The following is a 24,854-nucleotide window of genomic DNA, read 5'->3' as shown; positions in this document are numbered from 1 at the left end:
TTCTCCCCCAGCAGCACGACTCGGCGTCGTCTTCCTGACCATGGCCGCTTGCACCGCCATGGACCGCCTGGACGTCGAGCGCCCGCTGCAGGTCGCCGCGGAGCACGTTGGCCGTGGCCTCGTTGGACTGCGCGACGTCTCGCCACATCTGGGCCTCCATGAAGAGGCTCCTCAGGCGCTCCTCGAGCGCCCAGTTCATGCTCCTGATCCGCTCAATCTCCTCATCCTTGGCCTTGAGCCGCTTCGCCGCCCTGGTCTCCACGGCCGAGACGATAAGCCTCGTCTGGCTCTGCCTCTGCTCCGCCAAAGTAGTCCATAATACACGTGCTATACCCGTGCTATACCCGTGCTCGTTTATCCACAATACACGTTACATTTGAGGTTAGAGGATGCCGGATAATTAATGACCCGTAGCTGTTTAACACAGATGTTAATTACGTCGCGGTACAAGCCAAGCCATTTTCCGTATATTCGCCATAAAGTTCTGTTGAGAAACACAGTAAAGTTCAGCGGGGCAGAGCGCACAGTACCCCTCCCTCCCCCCACACCTCCGCAGCTTTCCTTCCCTTTATCCATCTCCTCCGCCACTCAGCTCCTCCACCGCCGTGGCGCCGATTCAGAGACACTGCCGACGGCGGTGTGGCAGATCGAACTGGGGCAAGTCGATCCGGCAAAGCATATAGGTAACAAATCAACAGAACTCGTCAAACCCGTACCAGATCGGAAATATCCATCTCGATACTGATCTATATTCATCTCATATTCCCCAATTCTTTGCTGAGCTATGCTAAAAAAACGGGGGCGGAGGACGCGGCCACCTGGTTGGCGTCAACGGCGAGCGTTCGACAGGCCGTCAGTCTCATTCAGTTTTCTGTCGCCCCGCCCTAGATGAAGGTCAGGGGAATTACTTATACACCACCACTTACTGCTCTTTTTGTGATTGATTATTTTACTTCAGTTTCATGGAAACCACTTTCTGATTGTCATTATAGTTCGTATACGAGCCACTTAAGATGATGTACTCCCCATATGTGATTCTAGTACAAATGTTCAGCAGCGCTGCCTCGAATTTTTTTAACTTGATATACTAATTTGTTTAAGCGAAAACACTTTCAAAAATTGGGGAGTATACACACACTACCCGTGGAAACCGTTTTTGGGTCCGCAGGAGAAGAATCGTGTAATAGATGGGTTGGAAAGTCATTGTAATATGTTGTTATCGTCAGTCTAAAATGCAGAGTTCTGGATAAAATCCACAACGATGTGAATTTGGGCATAGTTTTTTCAAACACCTATAGGCCATAACGGATTGCACCAAATGGTTAAAGCTTTAATTTACTAAATCTTACAGTCCGCTAAATTCAGTTTTCTTGACTGCCCAAAAGCATAAAGCTTGCAGATTAGGACGTCCCATACATATAAAAGTTCAAACTGCAGCTTCGATTCTCGACCAAACAAGCGCAGATAGTTTGCTAGAGCAATAATCATCACGCATCCTCCTTGTTCCTAACAAGGCACTTCTTGTATCTCTCAGGCAAGTGTCCAATGTTCCCCTCCAGTCCAAGCACATCTACCAGTATGTTCATCCTGGAATGGAGCACCCCGTCGTGTTGCTGTATAGGAACAAATCATGAACTATCAGTTCATAATCACAGTGTTTCAGCAATATAAAAATAAAACAATTGTCACAGCTTCGTCCGAACCAGGTTCAGGTCCCTCTTGAATTTGCTTCCCATCCAATTCCGGCCATAGTGCAGTGCATATACCCCGCTGTCTGGCCTGCGAAAGGTCGGATAAAATGTAAACACATGTGCTTAAGACCCCCCCTCACAACATCATTGCGATTAGTTTTGAGTTGTCGACATTACCCGCTGCATAGACCAACGTTTATCCCTTTCGGGAACACTGTATTCCATCTCGTCATGTCAGGAGCCCAACCTTGAAAAAATGCTTGAATGCACCATCATTGGGGAAGATTGTCTGCAACCTTTCTGTGCCTACTCTGGATGACTTTGTCAGACTCGTCTCCGTTGTTAATTGTTGGGTCAAGAACGATTATCCTCCTCTTTACAAAATCCCAAATGTAGGTCGACCATGTGAAGTTGAACTTGACGTTGAGTAAGAACTAGAGAATAAATCAAACATGTATGTGCATCAAAATACCCGTCCTATATATAGAAAAATCTAGGCATGATATCTAGGCATGAAAAATCTAGACAGAATTACCTCAGTGCATCTATGCACGTCATACTTGATATGTTCCCCAATAAACATGTCCTGCACATACCTCACAATCACGTCTCCTCTGCTCACATGGTTCTGTCAAATCAAACAACGAATCATTAGGCAGAGCTGCTTGATCATATCAAAAATACATATTACTTAAGCATAAAATGCGGTCCTCACCACAAAGTCTGGCTCGAGACAATGTCGCCAGCACCCTTCATCTTTATCCAATGCAAAAGTGTAGTCAATCTGCTGATATCTTCTAACTGCTATTGTCATCAAATCATTATCTATCACACCCCCTTCCGAAAGGTTCGTCCTGATTCGCTCGGCAGAGAGCTCGATGTATTTTGGCTGAGTGCTTATAACCCAATTGCTGCAAATGTAAAAACACACGATAATGTGAGAATCGCTTGTGACAAGCACCCCAGAAAAAGATTGAAATCTATGGAAATATTGCTGGATGCCGCATAAATAGTACATACTCTTTCCTTGCAGATGCGGGCTCCTTCATAAACATCTTGAAGACCTTTTCAACATTAGCTGGTGCTCTTAGGGGAGGATCGTACCCCAGAACAAAAGGGGACCGTGCAGCCTTGCCTGGCTTAACTGTTCTTTTTCGTTGTGGCTGTGTACTGAGGCCATCTTGTGTCTGTGGAATGTTCAGGTTGATTGCTGCCTCCTCCATCTCCTCATGTACGTCCAACTCTTGTGCCGCGATCTCCCTGTTCAGGCTAACAGGTGTTGTTCCCGCCGCCTTATTCGGCTCTATCGCCCTGTGCACAGGAGTGCATATTATGTCAAGCCCTGAGCCTGCAATGTACATTTTCCCAACATCAGCATGATCCAAATACAGCATCACACAGTGTGTTAGTGTTATTCATTACATGTTCTATCACCTTGGAGTTCATTTTTCCCATATGTTGATACAGGTGTTGTGTTAGCTGATGGCACGGAGCTCGTACCTGCAACTATTGACAAAGCATGTTAGGTACAGGAATATTGAAAGATGACTGGCGAAGTATGGTACATCCCATGGGACAAAATCAATTTACCTTCTGGTGTCACCGCTCTACTGAAATCATCCATCAGGTCTTTGCTCCTAAAACCTGTGAAATCTATTTTGAGTCTGCTTGGACCGGCCTGGGCAGTGTGATGCTGAATGTGGAACGGTTGTTGAGTTTTAGCCACAACTGACAATTCCCTTCCCGGTGACAGGACTGGCTCAGCATTGTCTATTCCGAGGTCATATGAGGGAACCTCTGTGTTAAGCGCTGCATTAGGGCCATATACCCATTGCCTACCATCTGCTGCTTTGGCCTGGATTGGCATTTGTTCATGCACCACAGTGTCATTTGTTACTTCATTGTCTTGGTCTGCTGCCGCGACCAGTCCTTCCAGATTCTTAATCGCCGGGTCAGGATCCTCCTCTGTCTCTTCGACCCTTGCTCTTTTCGGGGAACCACCCCGTTGACTGTCATTTGACCTATGGATAGGATTACCATCATCTACATTCCGATTATCTGTATTCACAGGACAAATGGCCGAACGTGGTGAAAATGGCGACTCTTCTCCGGACTCTTCAGGCGAGACATCATCACCTGTATCGTCAATACAAAGGTATCAATCACAAGCACAACATATGATTCATCAAGTCCTGGTCCATTTAATTTTGGTCATATTCATAGCATAACTCGTTTACCTTGGTAGTCTTGTTCCCTTGGCCTTTTGTTGTTCTGCCTTACAGTTTCTGATATTTCATCAATATCTGCGAGCATCTTAGAGGTCTCTTCTTCAATGAAAATGTCAGTCTCCCTCACAACACCATCCCACCCATCCGCGTGCTTTTTGTTTATATTGGCCCCTTTCTTAGACGCCGCTTGCAACGCTGCTCGGCATCTAGATGAATATTGGCCCACTTTTTCCACAAGTATAGTAACAATCTGATATTACACAAAACGGAAATCAGCACTGAATGTACATCATGCAGCATTCTGAACACACTAGCACGTAGGTCAATATGTATATTGCGATAACTTTAGTACCTCCTCGATCATCGGTGCTCTTTGATATCTGCTTGACCCGGCTCCGATATCAGCAATCTTGCCAATGAAGGACATTGAAGCTCTGTTCCTGCTATAGCACACTGTGTGCGCCGGCCTCGGCTGAACAACAAATATTCACTGCAAGTTAGTTGCAAACATAATGCAAAGATAACATCTGAAAAACAACCAAAATGAGTAGGGTCAACGTTTAGGACTGTACCAGAAGTAGTCCGTATATAACAATATCTGCGTTCTTTCCTGTGCTTGTGTCCTTTTCAATAACCATGTTAATCTTTTTCTGATCATAGACCTTGCATCTTGGGAAGACGTCGTGTGGTAGGTTCTCGTCCTCAAGATCAAGATTGTCCAGATAGAACACCTGTGGCATTATTTATCTACAATATTAGTCATCACATATTCATCTTCGTATGCACAAGACTCAAACCAGCTTAGTTTACCCATACCTGAATGAAGAAAGTGCAACCAGAGATGTTTGATTTAACTTTGCCCCCAAGGAGCTCTGACTTGACCCTCCCAGCTGATAGAAGCACTTCCTCCCAGACATACTTACCCCAGTTGTACATGTGTATGAGATCAGGGGTGTGCAGACCTCCCCAGTATTCCGTCAGGAAGTAGTTGTGCTTCAACGGTGGCGCGAGAACATATGTAACTGCACATACAACATAGGCAACCTTGAAAGCATCAGATTCTGCCTTGGTCATTGCACACAACGGTTTGCACTCTCGGAACGCTGTGTGCTCGTCATCCTTGCGCAGAACACACCTGCAAAATATGGCTTTGCCCATTTTGTTCTAACTTCATATATTTGAGTGAGCCATGGGTGGTCTGCAAGTTGATATTTCTCAATCAAGCTGGCCCATGCGGTTTCAAACTCATCTACTGTGACCATATACTCGAGAAGTTTGTGAAACTCGTCTCTGAAATCACTGTTTTTTGAATAAACAGAACCTATATGTTCCCTTGCTTTTTGCAATACATGCCATTTGCACCATCTGTGAGTTGTATCAGGCCACTGGGAACATATAGCCCTCTCCATTGCACGGGCTTGGTCTGTGATAAATGAAGAAATGACATTCATGGTGAGGGCGATGCAAAGAGAAATAGTAATCCAAGGAATTAATGTTACATTTTGTTGGTGCTTTTAAATTACCCGTGAGTATTGTTTTTGGAGCCTTCCCTCCCATCAAAGATGCAAATTCCTTGAACACCCACTCAAAAGTCTCAGTTGTTTCATCGCGTAGCAACACTCCTCCAAGGATGATGCTCTGAAAGTGATTGTTGACACCAACAAAAAGACCAAACGGCATGTCGTACTGGTTCGTACGATATGTTGTGTCGAATGTTATTGCATCTCCAAAGAATTTGTACTGGTGTCGGCTCTTACCGTCTTTCCACATCAATGCCCTGATCTTGCTGCCTTCATCAACAAGCACACTGTCGACAAAGTTTGGATCCTTCTCTTTCAATTCAGAGAAGAGTTGTATCGTCTTTCTGATGTCATCATCGCCCTGCTGCTGATTCATCCTCTTGCAGAGATAACGCAGAGATCTCTTGTTAAAGGGCAAGTTTTCCATATCCCGAAAAAAGCTTGCAATCACACCGAAAGTCTTGCTTAATGATATATTGTTGTTCCTAAGGTGCATGACAATGTCTTTGGCATGGGCATCAATGTGCCTGTGAGATGGCCAGTGCAACTTCTCTCCACATGTTTGTGACATACTGTGATTATGCTCATGCTTCACATCATGGATGAACCAACCATGGTCTGACGTGCGATGCAACCTCATAAGCGCAGGACATTGGCAGCATACTGAATGTGAATTTTCCCTGCGTGGTTTCCCCTGATAAAATGGTGGTAAACGAAAGCAATGAGACATAAATATGGACTTTTCAGCCAAAAAATCAAAAAATTGGATATATATCATACTGAATGCAATTGCAAATGTTAGCCGGCTGGATGATATAACTCATCGCGCATCCGCAAACTATGTCCTGGACCGTCTTGCACTTTTCAACGTTTCTTCTGCATTGCCCATACTTGATGCCAAAACCAATCTCCCACGAGTATAGGTTGTAGAAGTCATAAGCTTCGGCCAAAGAATCAAATTCCTGGCCGATCTCTGGCTTGACGACGAACTCTGACTTCTTATCAGCGTAATTTCTCATGGCCTTTTCCAAAGCACTTTTCCTTCCCGATAATGTGGCACGGCTGTCAGGAATTTTGCCAAGTCGGACCCTAAGTAAATCAGAGATGTAAGCCGCAGAAGCAAATGTAAACAAAATAGCGCAAGTATGATCAGAATATGCACATTCCAATGACTTGGATCATAAGTGTCTGATTTGCATTGTGGAAAACACAATGATGAATTCAGACAACTCGGAGATGACGGCCTCATGTGTACATGATAAGTATCAGTTGTTGAATCCAAGCATTCTGAAATATTTAACCGTCTATTATGATAAGTTTCGTCCTTCTTAAAAAGAACGTCCTGCTGTACATGCCCGTGCCCACCCCAATTTATTAAAAAAAGGACAGCAGAAAACTGTCACTATAATTTACTGTGACCACATACCCAGATTCATGATTCTTTGACACATGGATGAGAAATTTGGGCAAGTGTACTGTTACTGTCATCCCACTAAACGTGCTACAACTAAAAACAGATTTGACAGCAAACAACTGAACACGCTACATCGAATCTTAAGGTATTCAGTCCTGACTTTTGACAATCTTGCCTACTTCTCCTCTTCAGCTAAATTTAACATTCATCAATGCCAAAACTAAAAACTAGAAACTGAATATAGACCCGTGCTAGTACCTTTGAGTCCACGGAACTGGAATGGGATGCGATTCGGGCTGGGTCTCTTCTGCGTCGTCAATATCTGGGACGTTGGAGAAATATGGCATAGCCTCCTGATCTTCAGGAGTTCCTGAATCTGTGGCATCAGATTTCTCTCCATCTTGGCTTGAAGAAGGAGAATGATTCTGGAAATTAGGATGGATGCGCTCTTCGCCCTCCTCCTCCTCGTCCTCGACCTCCTCCTCCTCCTCCTCCTCCTCCTCCTCCTCTAGCAATCCCAGATCTGGGACGCCCTCTGTTGCGGCCGGCTGGGAACAAAATCTGCCGCAGGCAATGGCAAGATGAGGATTGCTGCCCTTTGGAGAAAATGCGCCGACGAAAAAGAGGATCCACAAGACGAGGAGATACCTGAAGAGGAGATCCGTGAATGACTCTGCACCGCGATTCATCATTGAATCGTGAAGCAACCTAGGGATCCAGGCGCGTGGACGGGGAGGCCGTGGTTCGTCCGCTCGATGCAGCTGCGTCTGCCTGCTTCGATTCGAATTTTGAATCACGGATGGGGATGGTCGGGGGTGGGGGCTGGTCACGGGGTAGTGGACGGGGGGTAGGCGAGTACATGCTACACGTCGTGCGTAGGTAGGATGGCAGATACGATAGGACGTGTATTCTCTCCGTATGCGCTGAGAAAAGAGGAAATAGGCACAATCTAGTGGGTCCGTGTGGGGCCTGGGGCGCTGATCCACACGACGAGCGGACGGCGTCGATACGAGTTGTGCGTCTAACTAGTTAAGAATAGCCATATTTGACATCTTTCTCGCCTGCATCATCGACCACTGTTAAAGCCTGAAACGCAAAGTATCGATCGGTGGCGGCGATATGATCATGGGACTTACATGTTTGAGCAGGATGCTGTCGACGTCGGTGATCTGCTGTTGCGCGCGGGCCGCAAGAACGTCGGCCGCGCCAAGCATCGACGACTGCTCGTCGCGCCTCCGCTTCTTGGTGATCATTTCCTGAGCACCGTCGGGGCTGACGCCCTTCTTCGCCAGATCAGCCGCAGCCATCGCCAAGAACTCCGAATACTGCTCCGCGGCCGCCGTCGTCGCGGGCGGCGGCGGCAGCGGCAGCGGCAGCGTGAAGAGGTCCGCGTACGGTCGGTTCCCGCGCTGGCACGGCACCACAGCGCCATAACAAGGCCCACTGGCTGGCATAGCAGCGGCGGAGCCGAGCTGGTGGTGGCCGCCGCCGGCGCCGGTGGTGAGTAACATGTGGCGCAGGCGTTGCAGTTCCAGGGAAGCCATGGTGATTGATCGGGCGCGCGGGTCGTCCGCTAGCTCCCTATATATACAGCCAAGGCGATGCGTCACCGGCCGGAGTTAGTCAGATGTGGGAGGTGAGGTCAGCGATCGGCGAGGGGACGGGCGGGCAGGGTGGCAAAGAAACGAGGTCCGTAGATGGCAGGCTGCCAAGTATTTATGGTGCGTGACCGGGTTTTGGTTGGCATCCCGAGTGAGAAAGCAACTGACGATGAGATTGACCGGCCCCCAATAGTTAATCCTTCTCGTTTTCAGGAGGGATTTTCCTTTTATTTATGGCTTCTGTTTCAATCTCTCCCTAAATTTGGAGTGGAAACCACGAATTCGCCGTGTTATATTACCTTTCTGCACCGAAATTGCTGGCTTCCGTTCCCGACGATTCCATCGATCGGTTGACTAATTTGCAGAACACAAGCCTTGGCATATACTGTATCGTTTAAGTTACTGTGGTACAGTATATGTTGTGGCGCCAAATCAGCACGCATCGTTGAGGGTTAATTTGATCAATCGCTGCACGAATCTTAGGGTGTAAGGAAACTAATGTCAATCAAAACAAATTACGCGCTCTGGTTAGTGGAGGTCTCCGGACTTGGTAAAGATCAGGAATCAAAAGCCGTGGTTAGTGGAGGGTAATTCGGGAAAGAAACAAACTGCATGCGTTTGGCGCGTTACGTACGAGTAGTACGTTCATGCACTCCATCTGCATGCACTATGCTCAGAATCAACGTACGTACTTTAATGTGCTACCAGATATTAGGCTTTTTTTGGCTGTCTAGCTGTATATATATTGGAAAATAATAAGGGAGTAAGTTAAAACGTGGAGGCAGAGGTAGAGATAAAGGCTCAAAATAAGGGAATGAATGAGCTAGTAATTGATTTGGCGAGAACAGATCGACCATTCATTCATTCTTGCCTGTACTTTCGTGCAAATCCGGCCGATCGATCCGTACGCTTAATTTGGGCAAAAGCTATCGCCAGCTTAAGATTTAATTTGATTCCAAAAAAAAATCTCTACCAAAGTAGAGCATTGTCGATCGTCTTTTAATTGCGGGATGCAGATAATCACGTTGGCAGCAAAATAGAACCACACGCAACACCTTTTTTTTTTAATTTCCCCGTGGCCCGGGTGGTTTGGAGGACGGTTGGGTATGTGCTTGGCATGTACATATGTCCGAACAATGTTTGGCAATTCTTTTGGTGCTATACTTTTTTACCCGATGGGGTCAAATTTTATACTTTTGGCCAGGCGGCGATGTGCTGGCCTGAAGTAGAGAAATAAAGACATCAACGAAGAGGATCAACTACTTCAGGGAGAGCAGCCAAGACCGAGAAGAACCGTTAGAATTTCGTAACCAGGACTTTCCCCTTTACTCCACCTCTTAAAATCTCAGGACGAGATTTCTTGTAGTAGAGGAGAATTGTGACGTCCGGATAATTATGCTACAGTAATTCCCTGCTAATGGTTCCACGTCACCACGATTACGGTTGTTAAACTCGCGTTGATTCAAAACCGTTCCAAATTCAAAATCAAAGTCGCGGCAAACAATAAAAGTTTTCAAACAGTAAAACAAAATGTTGTTAATGTCCCATAAAATCCCTAAGTAATTATCATGTTGAAACCAACCTCATTTGAATTACCAAATTTACCCTGGTAATTAAGAGAACACCCTTTATTGCATTGCAGGATATGTCTAGATGCTAAGACACGTCATCATTTACTTGGTAGGATATTACTCACTTTTTTTACAACTATTGTTCTTCACAAAATTAATATGGGTTGCCATAAACATATCCAAAATAGTGGTTGGCGTCAAGCATGTCCCGGACCTGCAGGGTTAAACCATAGTACTGGATGGACATGATAATATTCATCTGCGAAACTAATTGAAAACTATGATATGCGTCAATGAGGCTTCTGATTGTGGTATTCATCTATAGCAATCATACAACTCTATGATTTGACCAATCAATATTTCGTAATTTACTTTGCTCACATACAAATAATACAAAACACCACCAATAATGGTAAAAGGGTAGTGAAAGTGAGAAATACTTGGAAGTTGCAGCACTGCACCAAAGTATATGGCTTCTGGTTTTCAATATTGATCATTCATATGGGTATTTAGAATCAAAATAGAAAGAACATATTTGAAATAAACGCATGAATTGCACAGACTACCGATAGGAAAGGGAATGAATCATGTTTATAGCAGCCTCTAAGAGGAAGAGACATAAATGGGAGGATCAAGAGATAATAGTACAAGTGATTGATCTCAATTTTCATTTGAATGTAACATTACTAATGGATTAATAAGGCCTGATCAGTTGCGTACATAAGCGATCCGGTGACAGTTAACCAAATTATCTTCATAGGAAAACCTAGTTATCATCTTGTCTTATTGTTTTAGTGCCAATTAAATTCAGTTAGAGACCGTGCTCCTTAGGTTTGGAACCATATCCTAATTCATACTCCCTCCGTTCTAAAATATAGTACATACTTTGTTTTGGAAAGTCAAACGCGCCAATGTTTGACCAAGTGTCTTAAAAAAATCAACATCCACATGCATTGTTGTAGTTTACTTATTTAGTACTTCAGATATTGATAGTTTATTCTAGAAACATGGTCAAATGGACATTTTTGACTGAAAAAAACTAATATGCACTGTATTGTGGAACAGAGGCAGCATAAACCATGCCATATATAAACTGCATGAGGTTGTTAATCCACAAGCACGGAGATGGTACTTAAGAAGTGAAGCATGGGGCTTTCAAATTGAAACCTTACACAGTGAGATAAAATCCCGGTATAGTCCCCTACTTGTTTAGCACCGAAGCAATCGAAAATGAATTTGAATCATGATGCCAAACAAAGGATGACAGTGGGAGAGGAAGAAGATATCGGGAGTTGTACTGCAGACCTTGTGGGCCATGGCGTGTTGATGAAGGCGACCAAGTTCCGAAGACGATAGTCGTCTCTAGGCTCCAAGCATCATCGTCGTTGGACATTAATTACCGCACAAAAGAAGGGGAGAAATATGGAGCAATGGGCAGGGTGTGCGGTGTGGTGGTGGACATCCAAAGCCCGTGCAGCCTTGTGGTGCGGAGGAGGCGGTGTGGACGGGCGCCCGTGCAACCGTGTGGTGCGAAGGAGGCGGCGATGGACTCGCGGCGCCCGTGCAACCATATGATGCGGAGGAGCAGGTGATGGGTCGGGTACGTGTGCAACCATGTGGTGCGGAGGAGGCGATGATGGCTCGTGCGTACCACCATGAGGGAAGGGGGGAAAGATGGAGAGATGGGCGGGGGCATGCGGCGTGGTGGTGGACTGACAATGACCATACAACCATGTGACACAGGGGAGGCGGTGCTGGGCCAAGCTGGCGGTGATCATGCCACTGTTTGATGGTACATCACTTTTATAGGTGTGGATATGTTTGGCCGCAACATTAATTTTCCTCGTACCTGATGTACATGAGCGACATGTAACCTTTTTTTTCTTGCAAAAAAGTAGTCGCTCTGATCTAAAATAAATGTTGTGGTTTTAATTCATGGAGTAAGTGACACATAACACATTAAGTGTTGGACACAAGTAGTTAGATGGTTGGCCCAAATAGTAAACAATACCAAATGTTGGATGGTTAGGAGGACATTGGTATCCCTTGCCACCGGAGTTCAAGTCCCAAGTCTCAAACTTGACATTAGTGCTCGCATTTTCCAGATTTATTACAGGCCTTTCACTGATGTATGTTTAGTGGGAGGAGACGTTCCCATGAACTAGCGTTTGTGGAGACTTCATCAATCTTAAGATGATGTGCCGACTCAGTCTCTCAGACATACTCATAGGGGTAAGATCTTCGTATGTGCATTCATAGAGATGAGTGTATGCTTGTAACCTTTTTTTTCTCACAAAAAAGTAGTCGCTCTGATCTAAAATAAATGTTGTGGTTTTAATTCATGGAGTAAGTGACACATAAAACATTAAGTGTTGGACACAAGTAGTTAGATGGTTGACCCAAATAGTAAACAATACCAAATGTTGGATGGTTAGGAGGACATTGGTATCCCTTGCCACCGGAGTTCAAGTCCCAAGTCCCAAACTTGACATTAGTGCTCGCATTTTCTAGATTTATTACAGGCCTTTCGCTGATGTATGTTTAGTGGGTGGAGACGTTCCCATGAACTAGCGTTTGTGGAGACTTCATCAATCTTAAGATGATGTGTCGACTCAGTCTCTCAGACATACTCATAGGGGTAAGATCTGCGTATATGCATTCATAGAGATGAGTGTATGCTCGTGTATGTAAGCGAGTTCGATTGTACTGCATTCAAGAAAAAACAATACGTACCTAGTAAATGACCATGGTTTTTCTAAGAAAATAATAGTGATTCTTCTAAGAAAATAAGATATGTGGCCAGTTGACCATCCCAGCCCAGGAGCGCTGACAGTGCTTAATTTCGAGGGAGCTTATATATTGTAGTGATGACACGACATAGCTAGCTTCTACAACACTACACGGAACTTGATTTGTTCCTCCCTGAAATTGAAAGACGATTAACCAAGAGACAGACAGCACCCAGCAAAGATGGCACAGATTTGTTCCCCTGTCCGTATGCTATCTATGCTAACCAGTAACCACTGGACTTTTTTGGACCTACCCAGCTAGCTAGATAGCGTTGGTGCATGCTTGGGGGCGGCGCTACTGAAAGCCAGAGATTATCACACAGTTTTCATACATATCAGGCTGCTTTGTGATGTGAGAGCACAGTCGTGGACAAATACCACAATACCTATCCTAACCACCTTTAATTTCCTCCAATGGCTAATCATGTACATGAGTGGGCTAGCTAACTAGTATAGTGGTGACACTGGCAAAAATGTCTCGGTGCCCTTTTCTTTCACATCGTCTTAATGCCACGTGACCATAAAGTACAACCTCTGTTCTTAAATAGAGGACTGGTAGGTCGCAAATTGGGGGAATTCGTGCCTACTCGGCATTTCACGAGTTATGAAAATGCAAGAAAGGATAGTAAATCTCGTCGTTAACTGAATTCTGAATAGAAAGATTAAGAAGAAAAAAAAGATTCAAAATAAAGTAAAGGTAGGCAGGGAATAACCTTATTTATGACAAGTTTCAAACTAGTAAAGTATATCCCTAGGATAAAGAAGAAGAAAAGTGGGCTAAGGAAACTCGCAAGGAAAGTTCCAACCGATCGTCTACTTAAGTTCGGGCTTTGGCATTTCAATTTAGAAACAGAGAATGTAACTAGTATTTTTATTCAAGACAACAAATTTTGAAGTAACCTTTTTTTTGCAGGGAAAAATCTGAAGTAACCAGAAAGAAAGAAGGTTAACCCCCCAAAAAAAACTTGTGCCTTAGGATTGCCATATCATGTCTTGCGAACACCGTACGGCCACGCAGCAGCATCGATCAATCCATCTAATACTAGTATCCGTATTGCCTTCACTTTTCCCAATGGAATTACTTCTACTTTGTGGAGTTTGCCATGGTAGATGAGACAAGGAATAGGGTTAACAAAAGAACAAAAGAGAAGAACAATCAAAGGGGATGAAATTAGAGAGATGCTGAAAACACACGCCGATCTGCTGACATGTGTAGATATCTTAGCGGACACGTAGGAGTGCACACGTAGGCCGTAGGTGAATGTGAGGGTCCCGTCCCCCCTCCTCAATTTCGCAAAATTCCATGGCTCAATTATTGTTCCCATCGACCCTAACTTTGTTATCCATTAACCCCCACTCTGATCGCCTAGCTACTACTAGTAGTGAATGGAGGATGCGAAAAAAATTAACGGTAATGAAGAATGCGAGAAAGTTTAACAAGACAAGGAAATGTTCGGAAAAGGGAAAAACAAAGGGAGGTGATAAACTAAAGAGAGCTAGCAGATCTGACTCAGATGGAAAGTTATTGTGGAGATCGCTGGATTCCTGCACTAGACTCGTAAAAGCCAAGAAGAATCACAGAAATAATAATAATAATAGTGCGGGTGTTTATTAATATTTGTGCTTGTGCATGCTTCCCACGTACATCTAGTGCCAATTTGGCATCAAACCAGACATGTTCCTGTCGTGATCACGCTCACTCACACGGCTCTTTCATTTTTCAAAAGGCTCACTCACGCACCTCCTTGAAAACAAGTCCAATCCAACTCCTACTTGTCAGTTGGATAGCTACCTTCCCCTATCGAGTGAGAATCTAAAGTCACCCCATCCTCGGATCTCGCTCGCCATCTTTTCACTTCTTGGAGAGTATCAATTTCACTCCTTTTTCTGGCGTTGCTATCTGATATGAGATGAGATGCGGTTGGTTCCACGGACAAGAATGTAACAAGTTGGGACCTTTTTGGCCTAAGAGCACATGACATGATAAATAGGTTCTACTCTATGGTTAATTCTGTGATAGTATCCTTAGCTGAGCTGGCCTCCATAACCTGAAGGGAGAAACAGAGCCGAGTAGTTCCCGGCCACGATGCCGTAGATCTGCAATTCTGTGTTCTTCATCCTCATGCACAACACAGGGATGTACGTCCTCCGGATACATTCGTTTGAGCGACCGTGCATGGTGAAATATCACCACCACCCTAGCATTCTAGTCAAGTGATAGGAGTTTGCACAGGATCTTGACCGAAATCAGCAAATACTACTACTAGTAGTATATAGTACTAAGAAAGATGTCTAAGTTTGCAAATTGTAACGCACTGAGATGAGAGCGCATGCTATGCTTTGGCTCGCTTAACTCGAAGCAAGCAGCATCCTCGAGTGATCCACTCAACTAGAGGTATACTATACCATTTTCGCGAGTGGGTAGTTCCGCGGTGGCTTCCCCGTCCATGGTCCATCCAAATCGCATGACATGGCAGTCGAGTGATAAGTTTAGGTATGTGCTTGCAGACAGTCGAGCATGCAATCAGCAGCAGCACCGGATAGCGTCTCCAGCCTTACGATCGAGATTGTTGCCTTGTTGCTTCCTCCAACCTCATGCGGAGGATAGCGTGTCCCCACTAGCCTGTACTGCTGTAGGCCACACACGGCCGGCACGGCGTTGCCGTCCGCACGCCCGGCCACCCACGCTGTTGGTGCGTGTGCATCATCTCGTCTCATTGTGTCAATTCCCAGCCGGCTGCGTCACCTCGGACCAGATCAGATAAAGGCGTGGTGTCCCGAGGAGGTCTGCTTGGCTTTGGATGGATGCTGACCTCTAGGTCTAGGAGTGGGGCTGGTGCGGTGCGGTGCACCGGCCGTGCTCCGGGGCGGCAACCTCCCATATCGCAGACTACAAAAAGGAGGTCTGCTATGTGCCTCTGTGTCGCTATGGTGCACTGCTGCCGAAAGGAGAGGCAGTTGGTTCATGCCTCGATGCCGCTACCGTTAGCGTCACACTCGGATCACGACACCTGTTGACGAGGACATATACCTAGGACAGGGTCCCAAGTCTGACCTACATACCCTACCCAAAGGTATTGCATACTGGAATCCAAGACCTACAAAGTTAGAGAAGGGACACCGACAGAAATGACCGCTGCGTGCAAGTCACTTGACACAAGATCCACTCGGTTACTTCTCCACCACTCGACTGTCTCCATTCACTCAGAGTACCAGACACCACTCGAAGGCAGAAGACCTAGAGTTACCCTGGGATAGCAACAGTCAGGCAATCAGTTCGCCATCATAAAGAGCACCAATTACAGCCGTTACTCAGGGTCGACGGCACGAGCGGTCTTTAGGACCAGCTCGTGGCCCGCTCGGTCCGGCCAGGCTCGGTCCTGGCCCGGCGTGAAATCCAGCCGGTCCGGGCCCTGCAAACGGGACCGAAAATCCCTCGGTCCGGTCCGGTTAAAGCTCGGTCCGACCGAGCGTACCGGCGAATACTAGCTGTGGCATGGCGAGAGCATAGCAGGGGCATGTCGGGACGAGGCGGGGGCGTGGCGGGGGCGTGTCGACATCGTGGCAGGCGCGTGGCGAGCACGTGGCCGGAGCTGCGTGGTGGGCGCGTCGGTCGTGCACTGGTCAGCGCCGCCGTCGTTCATCCGCGCGGCCACCGGCCTCCCTGACGCTGGCAAGCATGTCTACTAGATGCTCCATGCCCGGATCTATCACCTGGAAGGTAGAACTTAAAGCGGGAGGCCCTAAACCGCCGCTGCACACTGGTCGTCGTGCACCGGCCGTCGTGCCGGATTCTTCGTGGCTGTTGCTTCCCGAGCTCTGCCTGGCCGCCGTGCCATCCACCATGAGTCACAGAAGTCGCCGGACACCTCCACGACGAGCCCTCTGCCTCCAGCGCCCTCCCCGCGTCGTCGTGCTCCGGCGCGAGCTCTGTGGTGACCACCGGCCGGTCCAAACAAGCCGCTCGGTCCAGCCCGGGCTTTCGTCGCTGCGGTCCGGTCCCTGAAAACAGGACCGCGACGCTGCTCGGTCCGGTCCAGTCCGGACCGCCGATGGCCGGTCCAAACGACGGCTCGGTCAGGGACCGGCCCGGCCCGGACCGTGTCCACCCTGAGCCGTTACCTGTAATGCTCACACCCTTGAGTAAATGGGCATTCATGAGGGGCTAGCGGACTCTATATAAGCCGCCCCTCTGCTCCTGCACAAGGGTCCGCACCCCCAGTAACTCAACACTCCAGATAACAAGCTCCCGCAGCACCGAGACGTAGGGTCGTTACCTCTCCCGAGAGGGGCCTGAACTCGTAAATCCGAGTGTACAACCTCGCTGTAGCTAGGCACTGCCATCTCATACGTACCCCTAATCTTGACTGTCATATTTGTTCCCATGACAGTTGGCGCCCACCATGGGGCAGGCGTCTAAGCGACTTCCGGCGTGGTTGCGTTCTTCGAACTCCTTCATCATGGTTTCCGGCGGCGGCTTGTCTCTAGGCCGCGAGATCCGTCTCGGCGCTCTTAGTTTTGTCGCCGACGACTCGGCGTGGCTCCAGGAAGCTCCTCTGGACGTCGAGGCACTCCTTATTCGCGGGGCGGCGCACTTCTATGCAAGTACATGTGGCATCCTGCTCCGGCAGCCGCCGACTTCGTATCAGTCGACTCCGGTGATGTTTTCTCTCCCCACTACTTGCCGTTGCAAGCGATCCGGTCGCTCGCAGCTCCAGCGGTGGGTGAGGCATGCGGTGGCTCCTCAGTCATCCACCCTGCAGATCCCGGCAATCGAGCCCAATGAATCCCTCTATGACTTGATCGATCAGTTGACTGATCACTCGGATGCTCCTTTCGAGTGCGAAAGCAACGACCCGGTGGCAGAAGTGTTTGTGGTTGGTCCTCAGCAAAGCCCACCGGGATTACCCCATGGCGGCGATGGTAGCGGTGGTCCGTCACATCTCAACGTCGAGTATTACCCGCAACCCCTCAGTGTGGAACAAAGGGAAGAACTGCTTCGCGGGAATGAGCAGGTCCTTCAAACTCCCATCGATGGCATGACCGCCGAGGCTCAGGCTTTGGAAGCCATGCGCATAGCAACTCTGGCTGAATGCATGCGCCTTAAAGAACTCCTGAAATCACTCGATGACCGAGCCCGCAGGCAACCTCCAAACTGCAATCGGCAACAGGGACAACTATTCCTGGGTGAATCTCTGAACGAGCATCAGGTGTTCCGCACTCTGATTCAGAACATGGCAGCAGCCACGAGGATCACAGATTCTATCCAGCCCTCATGGTCCGAGGCTAGAAGAGGTCTTCAGCAGACCAGAGCGCTCCTAAGGGCGGCTGATGAACAAAATTCGGCTGTTTCCCAGTCGTGCAATAAAATTCATGGCAGATCCGTTAGGGCTGACACAGTTCAGTCGGCCCATAGCCCCAGATCGCCTTCATGGCGTGATGATTGCGGTTACCGCCAGGATCAGTACCTGGATCAAGGCCGTGGTCAGTTTGCTCCACGACATCACCGTGATGACTGCCGTCAAGTGCCGACGCCCCCTCCGAGGAGCGGATCATACGTGCCCCGCAGTATGATAGCTGGCGCCCATACGGCGACGAGTAGAGAGAACCAGTCGATCCCCGAGATCCAGGGTTCAACGCAAGGTTCGTCCTTGTGCAGAATTTAGTCGACAGAGGCAGAGCTTCCCGAGAGAACTTGGACAGAGATCGTCCGAGTGGAAGTGGCACTTTCGTCTCTGGACCCGAATGTTTCAGCAGGGCCATCCGGCTGCGGAGATACCGCCCAACTTCAGGTCAGCCAATGGAGTAAACAACTTCATTGGCGAGTCGAAGCCAGCGACATGGTTGGAGGATTATCATGTGGCTGTGTAGATTGGTGGGGGCAATGATTATGTCGCTATGAAGCACTTTCCTTTGATGCTAGAAGGGTCGGCTCGAGCAAGGTTGTACCAGCTGGCTCCTGTGGTGTATACTGCTGGGAAGATTTGGCTCGGGTGTTTATTAAAACGTTCGAGGGCACTTGCAAGCGTCCTGCCAGGCTGACCGAATTGCAGCACTGCATTCAAAAGACGAATGAGACCCTGAGAGATTACATACATCGTTAGACAACACTTCACCATGTGGTTGAGAATGTTACCGATCATCAGGCTGTTTGCACTTTCAAGGATGGTGTCAGGTACAGAGAGCTCATATTGAAATTCGGTCAGTATGGGACTTTGACTATGAGCAGAATGATGGAGATAGCCACTCGGTACGCGAATGGCGAGGAAGAATATCGTCTCCGCAGTGGCAAGGGAAAGGTTGTTGATCCTGACGCTGGTGGTGATAATCCCAGTCGAAAACAGAAGCGCAAGGCCGAGGGCACAGGCCAGGCAGAGGTGGCTAATGTGGCTGCACAAGGCAAGTTCAAAGGGAAATCCAAAGAACACTGGGTGCGCAAAACAAAGAAAGACCAGTCGGGACAGGACGTCCTCGACTTGCCGTGTGCCTTTCACACGAAAAAAGACGAAGAGGGTAACCTGATATTGCCCAAGCATACCACTCGACAGTGCAGGCTTTTGATTCAACAGTTCCGTGAAGGTCAGCTGAGTGAAAAGGGCTCCGACAAAGATGACGAAGAAGAAAAGGTTGAGGATTACCCGAAAGTCAATGCCACTCTTGTGATTTTTGCTGACGTGGAGAGTAATAGTCCACTGAAAGTTATCAACCTAGAAGTTAATATGATTGTTCCAGCAACCACGACGTATCTTAGGTGGTAAAAAACTCCCATCAATTTTGATTAGTCAGACCACCCAGCTTACGTTGCTACCCCTGGGCGGCAAGCGTTTGTGGTTCATCCAGTCGTGGAAGACACTCGGTTACAGAAGGTCCTCATGGATGGTGGGAGTGGCTTGAATATACTCTATGTCGAGACCCTTAAAGGGTTGGTCATTCCGGTTTCCCGACTTAGTGAGAGCAACATGCAGTTTCACGAAGTCATTCCGGGGAAGAAAGCAAGGTCAGTCGGTCAGATTTCTTTGGATGTAGTTTTCGGCGACTCGAAGAATTTTCAGAAGGAAAAGTTGACATTCGAAGTGGTGGATTTTCACAGTGTCTACCAAGCTATCCTCGGTCAACCTGCTTATGCACGTTTCATGGCCCGTCCATGTTATGTTTACCTCAAGTTGAACATGCCCGGTCCCAAGGGCGTAATCACAATCACGGGGAATAGGCAGAGGGCTAAGGAGTGTCTCTAGCAAGGATCCTAAATTGCTGACGAGCAGATGGCGATGGTAGAATTGTAAGAATACAAGAGAAATGTTGATTCGACTGATTTGATTTGTTCCAAGAAGCCAGCCTCCGAATCTTCTTTCCAATCAGCACGTGAGACAAAGCAAGTTCATGTTCACCCGACAGATCATGCGACCGCTCCGACCAACATCTCAAACAACAAATAGGTTGCCGCGCTCATCTAATTCCTCTGTGAGAACTGGGACATCTTTGCATGGATACCATCTGACATGCCAGGTGTACCCAGGGGACTAGCTGAGCACCGCTTGAGAGTTGACTCGAAGGCCAAACCTGTTAAGGAGCATCTCCGTCGCTCTACTGCGGAGAAGAGGAAGGCAATTGGCGAGGAAGTAGCTTGGCTCCTGGAAACTGAGTTCATACGCGAAATATACCACTCTGAGTGGCTCGCCAATGTCATCATGGTCCCCGAGAAGGACAATTCACTCTGTATGTGTATTGATTTCAAACATATCAATCGGGCCTTCCTGAAAGATCATTTTCCGCTCCCCCATATCGACCATATAGTGGATTCCACTGTGGGGTGCGAGCATTTGTATTTTCTTGATGCGTACTCCGGGTACCATCAAACCCGACTGTATGGGCCAGATAAAATGAAAACTGCCTTCGTCACCCCTTTTGAGTGTTTTTGTTATGTCACCATACCGTTCGACCTCAAAAATGTTAGTGCGACCTTTATGCGCGTGATCCAGAATTGCCTGCTCACTCTGATCAGTTGGAACATTGAGGCCTACATGGATGATATCGTTGTCAAGTCACGCAAAGGTTACGACCTGCTGACTGATCTCGCTGAAACCTTTGCCAACCTAAGGAGGTATGACATCAAGTTAAATACGTCCAAATGCACTTTTGGCGTGCCCGGAGGCAAGTTACTCGGTTTCCTCGTTTTCGAACAAGGAATAGATGCCAATCCTGAGAAAATCAACGCAATTGTCCGAATGAAACGCCCCGTGCGCATGCACGATGTCCAGAAGCTAACAGGCTGTCTCGCAGCGCTGAGTCAATTCATTTCTCGTCTCGAAGAAAAGGCATTGCCTTTTGTACCGATTGATGAAGAAATCAGATACGTTCGACTGGACTACCGAAGCACAAGCAACATTTGTTGAGCTCATAGCCTTGTTTTCCACCCAGTCGGTGCTTGCTGCCCCGAACAACAAAGAACCCCTGCTTTTGTACATTGCAGCTACTGGACAAGTCGTCAGCACAGTCCTCACAGTGGAACGGGAAGAAGAGGGCAAGGCCTACAAAGTTCAGCGACTAGTTTATTACATCTCTAAAGTCCTGACTCCTTCTAAGCAAAGGTATCCCCATTACTAGAAGCTTGTCTATGGTATTTACTAAATAGCAAAGAAAGTTGCTCACTATTTCCAAGAACACTCGCTCTCGGTTATCAGTGATGCCCCGCTGTCTGAAATCATGAACAATCGGGATGCAACCGGTCAAGTGGCCAAATGGGCCATCGAACTCCTCCCTTTTGATATCAAGTTCTAAGCAAAGAAGGCAATCAAGTCCCAAGCACTTGCAGATTTTTTGGCCGAGTGGATAGAACAACAACAACCGACTCAGATCCACTCGGGGAATTAGACTATGTTCTTCGATGGCTCCAAGATGCTGAATGGTTCTGGCGCCGGAGTGGTTCTGGTGTCCCCAAAAGGTGATCGGCTCAGTTATGTCCTCCAGATTCATTTTGATTCATCCAATAATGAGGCTGAACATGAAGCACTCCTCTACGGGTTGCGTATGACCATCTCACTTGGCATCTGTCACCTGATGGTATACAGCGACTCAGATCTGGTGGTCAATCAAGTGATTAAGGAATGGGACGTCAGAAAACCTGCTATGACCGGATACTACAACGCAGTGAGGAAGTTAGAAAAGAAATTCGAGTGTCCGAAGCTTCATCACATTCCCTGAGTAAAAAACCAAGCAGCTGATGATTTGGCCAAGATCGGGTCCACTCGGAAACCTATCCCCAGCAACGTGTTCCTCGAGCACCTCCATTCCCCGTTAGTGTAGGAGGATCCTTTCACTGAGGAGCCTCCCCAAGCTATAGGTCCCTCTAACCCGACCGAAAACGAGATCCCTGCAGTCATCGACTTGGTTATGGAGATTCTAGTGATTACGCCCGACTGGACTGTGCCATATATTGCATATTTGCTCAGGCAAGAACTCCCAGGGCACGTCAGATTGTCCGCGGATCCAAAGCTTTCACTGTGATGAACGAACAGCTATACAGAGAGAGTGTCACTGGCGTGGCTCGACGATGCATTTCCCGAGAGAAAGGTCGACTGATCCTATAGGAGATTCACTCGGGAACTTGTGGTCATCATGCGTCCTCACGGACAATTGGAGCCAAAGCATTCTGAGCCCGTTTTTACAGGCCACGTGCCAACGAAGTTGCTAAAGAGATCGTCCAACATTGTGAAGGATGCCAGTTCTATGTGAACTTGTCCCACAAACCCACGTCTGCTTTAAAGACAATTCCAATCGTCTGGCCGTTAGCTGCTTGGGAATTGGATATGGTTGGGCCGCTTAGGACAGGCGCGAGTGGTTTCACTCATCTGCTCGTAGCAGTCGACAAGTTTACCAAATGGATTGAAGCAAAACCGATCAAGAAGTTAGATTGGCGCACGACAATGAAGTTCATGAGAAAAGTGATCTTCAGATATGGGGTCCCTCATAGCATTATCATAGACAACGGCTCAAATTTTGATTCATAAGAGTTCAGAAGGTTCTGCACCACCCAAGGCACTCGGGTGGATTACGCATCCATTGCGCACCCACAGTAGAAAGGCCAAGCTGAGAGGGAGAACGGCCTAATCCTTCAAGGGTTGAAGCCACGGCTCATGCGTGATCTTAAACATGCAGGGAGAACTACTGTCTGTCTTGTGGGGATTAAGGACGTCTCCTAATCGGTCTACGCACCGCACCCCTTTCTCCATGGTGTATGGAGCCGAATCCATGCTGCCGAGTGATCTCTTCCACAACTCACCCTGAGTGGAGCTTTATTCAGAAGCCAAAGCAAAGCAGGCACGGCAAGATGTTGTCGATCACTTGGAGGAAGAACGAGAGATGGCCCTAATATGGTCGACTGTTTACCAGCAAGACCTTCGCCGTTTCCATGCAAGGCACGTCAAGGGTCGGACACTCCAAGAGGGAGATCTCGTGCTCCGAGTGGATCAGCAGCAGCGGCACAAGCTTGCCCCGCGTGGGAAGGTCCTTTCATCGTCGCCAAGGTGTTGCATAATGGACCCTACCACCTCTACAACCTCGCAAAAAAGATCGACGAGCCACGCGTCTGGAACGCAGATCTTCTTCGTCGATTTTATACTTGACAGCTAAATTGTCAAGTTGTAATATGAGTACTTTTAGAAACATTTTCTTCTCAAAGACATGACTCCGACAGTCGTTTGATGATTTCACTTGCACAAGTGCATGTTCCAAAAACCCCTAGTGGGTGGCTTAGCCGCGAGCTAATCCTTGCCTAAGTTTAAAAATTACTCTGAGTGGAGAGCATTCCTCCCACTCGGAGGCTTAGCCGCGAGCTAGTTCTCGCCTAAGTTTAAAAATTACTTTGAGTGGGGAGCGTCCCTCCCACTTGGGGGCTTAGCTGCGAGCTAGTCCTCGCCTAAGTTAAAAACCTACTCCGAGTGCTGAGAGTCCCTCCCACTCGGGGGCTTAGCCGCGAGCCAGTCCTCGCCTAAGTTAAAAAACTATTCCGAGTGGTGAGCATCCCTCCCACTCGGGGGCCTAGCTGTGAGCCAGTCCTCACCTAAGTTAAAAAACTACTCCGAGTGGTAAGCGTCCTTCCCACATGGGGGCTTAGCTCCGAGCCAGTCCTCGCCTAAGTTAAAAAAACTGCTCCAAGTGGTGAGCATCCCTCCCACTCGGGGGCTTAGTCGTGAGCCAGTCCTCGCGTAATTTAAAAAACTACTCTGAGTGGAGAGCATCCCTGCCACTCGGGGCCTTAGCCGCGAGCCGGTCCTCGCCTAAGTTTAAAACCTCCTCCGAGTGGGGAGCGTCCCTCCCACTCGGAGGCTTAGCAGCAAGCCAGTCCTCACCTAAGTTAAAAAAACTACTCTGAGTTGTGAGCGTTCCTCCCACTCAGGGGCTTAACCGTGAGCCAGCCCTCACCTAAGTTAAAAAACTACTCCGAGTGGTGAGCGTCCCTCCCAATCGGGGGCTTAGCCGTGAGCCAGTCCTCTCCTAAGGTAAAAAACTACTCCGAGTACAGAGCATCCCTCCCACTCGGGGGCTCAGCTGCGAGCCGGTCCTCGCCTAAGTTTAAATACTACGAGTGGTGAGCGTCCCTCCCACTAGGGGGCTTAGCCGCGAGCCAGTCCTCGCCTAAGTTAAAAACTACTTTGAGTGGTGAGTGTCCCTCCCACTCGGGGGCTTAGCCGCGAGCCAGTCCTCGCGTTGGTTAAAAAACAACTCCGAGTGGTGAGCGTTGACGAAGTCATGTACCTAGGGTAGGGTCATGGACCTGTCCAAGGTACCCTCCCCAAGGACATCTTTATAAGAAGCTGCCTTCCAGTCGACCAAGAGGAATGCCACTCGGCGGACTCGAAGACACTCGACCATGAAGACTCACTCGACCACTAGGAGATCAAAAGCCACTCTGTATCCAAATGGTCTGTAATTAAGTAGTCTTTATAGCCATGATGACACTTTATGTAAGGCGTTACCAGTAACGCCTGGCCTTAATGTACTTTAAACCCTCCGCTGCGTGGGCTTGCTGGGGTGCTGGCAG

The 24,854-nt window shown here is 47.9% G+C and overlaps 2 protein-coding genes across 2 annotated transcripts; both read right to left on the bottom strand.

Moving 5' to 3' along the window:
• Window positions 1-1,240: 1,240 nt before the first annotated feature.
• Window positions 1,241-5,866, bottom strand: LOC119339217. Its single transcript, XM_037611353.1, has 13 exons — window positions 5,443-5,866; window positions 4,736-4,941; window positions 4,492-4,650; window positions 4,272-4,391; window positions 3,929-4,169; window positions 3,282-3,827; window positions 3,126-3,191; window positions 2,712-3,039; window positions 2,407-2,602; window positions 2,227-2,319; window positions 1,869-2,125; window positions 1,704-1,779; window positions 1,241-1,613 (listed from the first exon to the last, which is right to left on the bottom strand). Exons 1-11 carry the CDS (start codon window positions 5,864-5,866, stop codon window positions 1,964-1,966), a joined length of 2,541 nt encoding a protein of 846 aa, XP_037467250.1. The 3' UTR covers window positions 1,241-1,613; window positions 1,704-1,779; window positions 1,869-1,963.
• LOC119342162 (myelin transcription factor 1-like protein) lies at window positions 5,063-8,317 on the bottom strand. The gene is made up of 6 exons (XM_037614003.1): window positions 7,990-8,317; window positions 7,502-7,914; window positions 7,112-7,414; window positions 6,220-6,528; window positions 5,443-6,133; window positions 5,063-5,342 (listed from the first exon to the last, which is right to left on the bottom strand). The coding sequence occupies exons 2-5, from the start codon at window positions 7,543-7,545 to the stop codon at window positions 6,076-6,078; spliced, it is 714 nt and encodes a 237-aa protein (XP_037469900.1). The 5' UTR covers window positions 7,546-7,914; window positions 7,990-8,317; the 3' UTR covers window positions 5,063-5,342; window positions 5,443-6,075.
• Window positions 8,318-24,854: the final 16,537 nt, after the last annotated feature.

The sequence above is a fragment of the Triticum dicoccoides genome, chromosome 7B, assembly GCF_002162155.2.
Source record: "Triticum dicoccoides isolate Atlit2015 ecotype Zavitan chromosome 7B, WEW_v2.0, whole genome shotgun sequence".
Taxonomy (NCBI): Eukaryota; Viridiplantae; Streptophyta; class Magnoliopsida; order Poales; family Poaceae; genus Triticum; species Triticum dicoccoides.
Note: the sequence above shows the minus strand (reverse complement) of the source record. Positions and strands in the feature narration are given on the sequence as shown.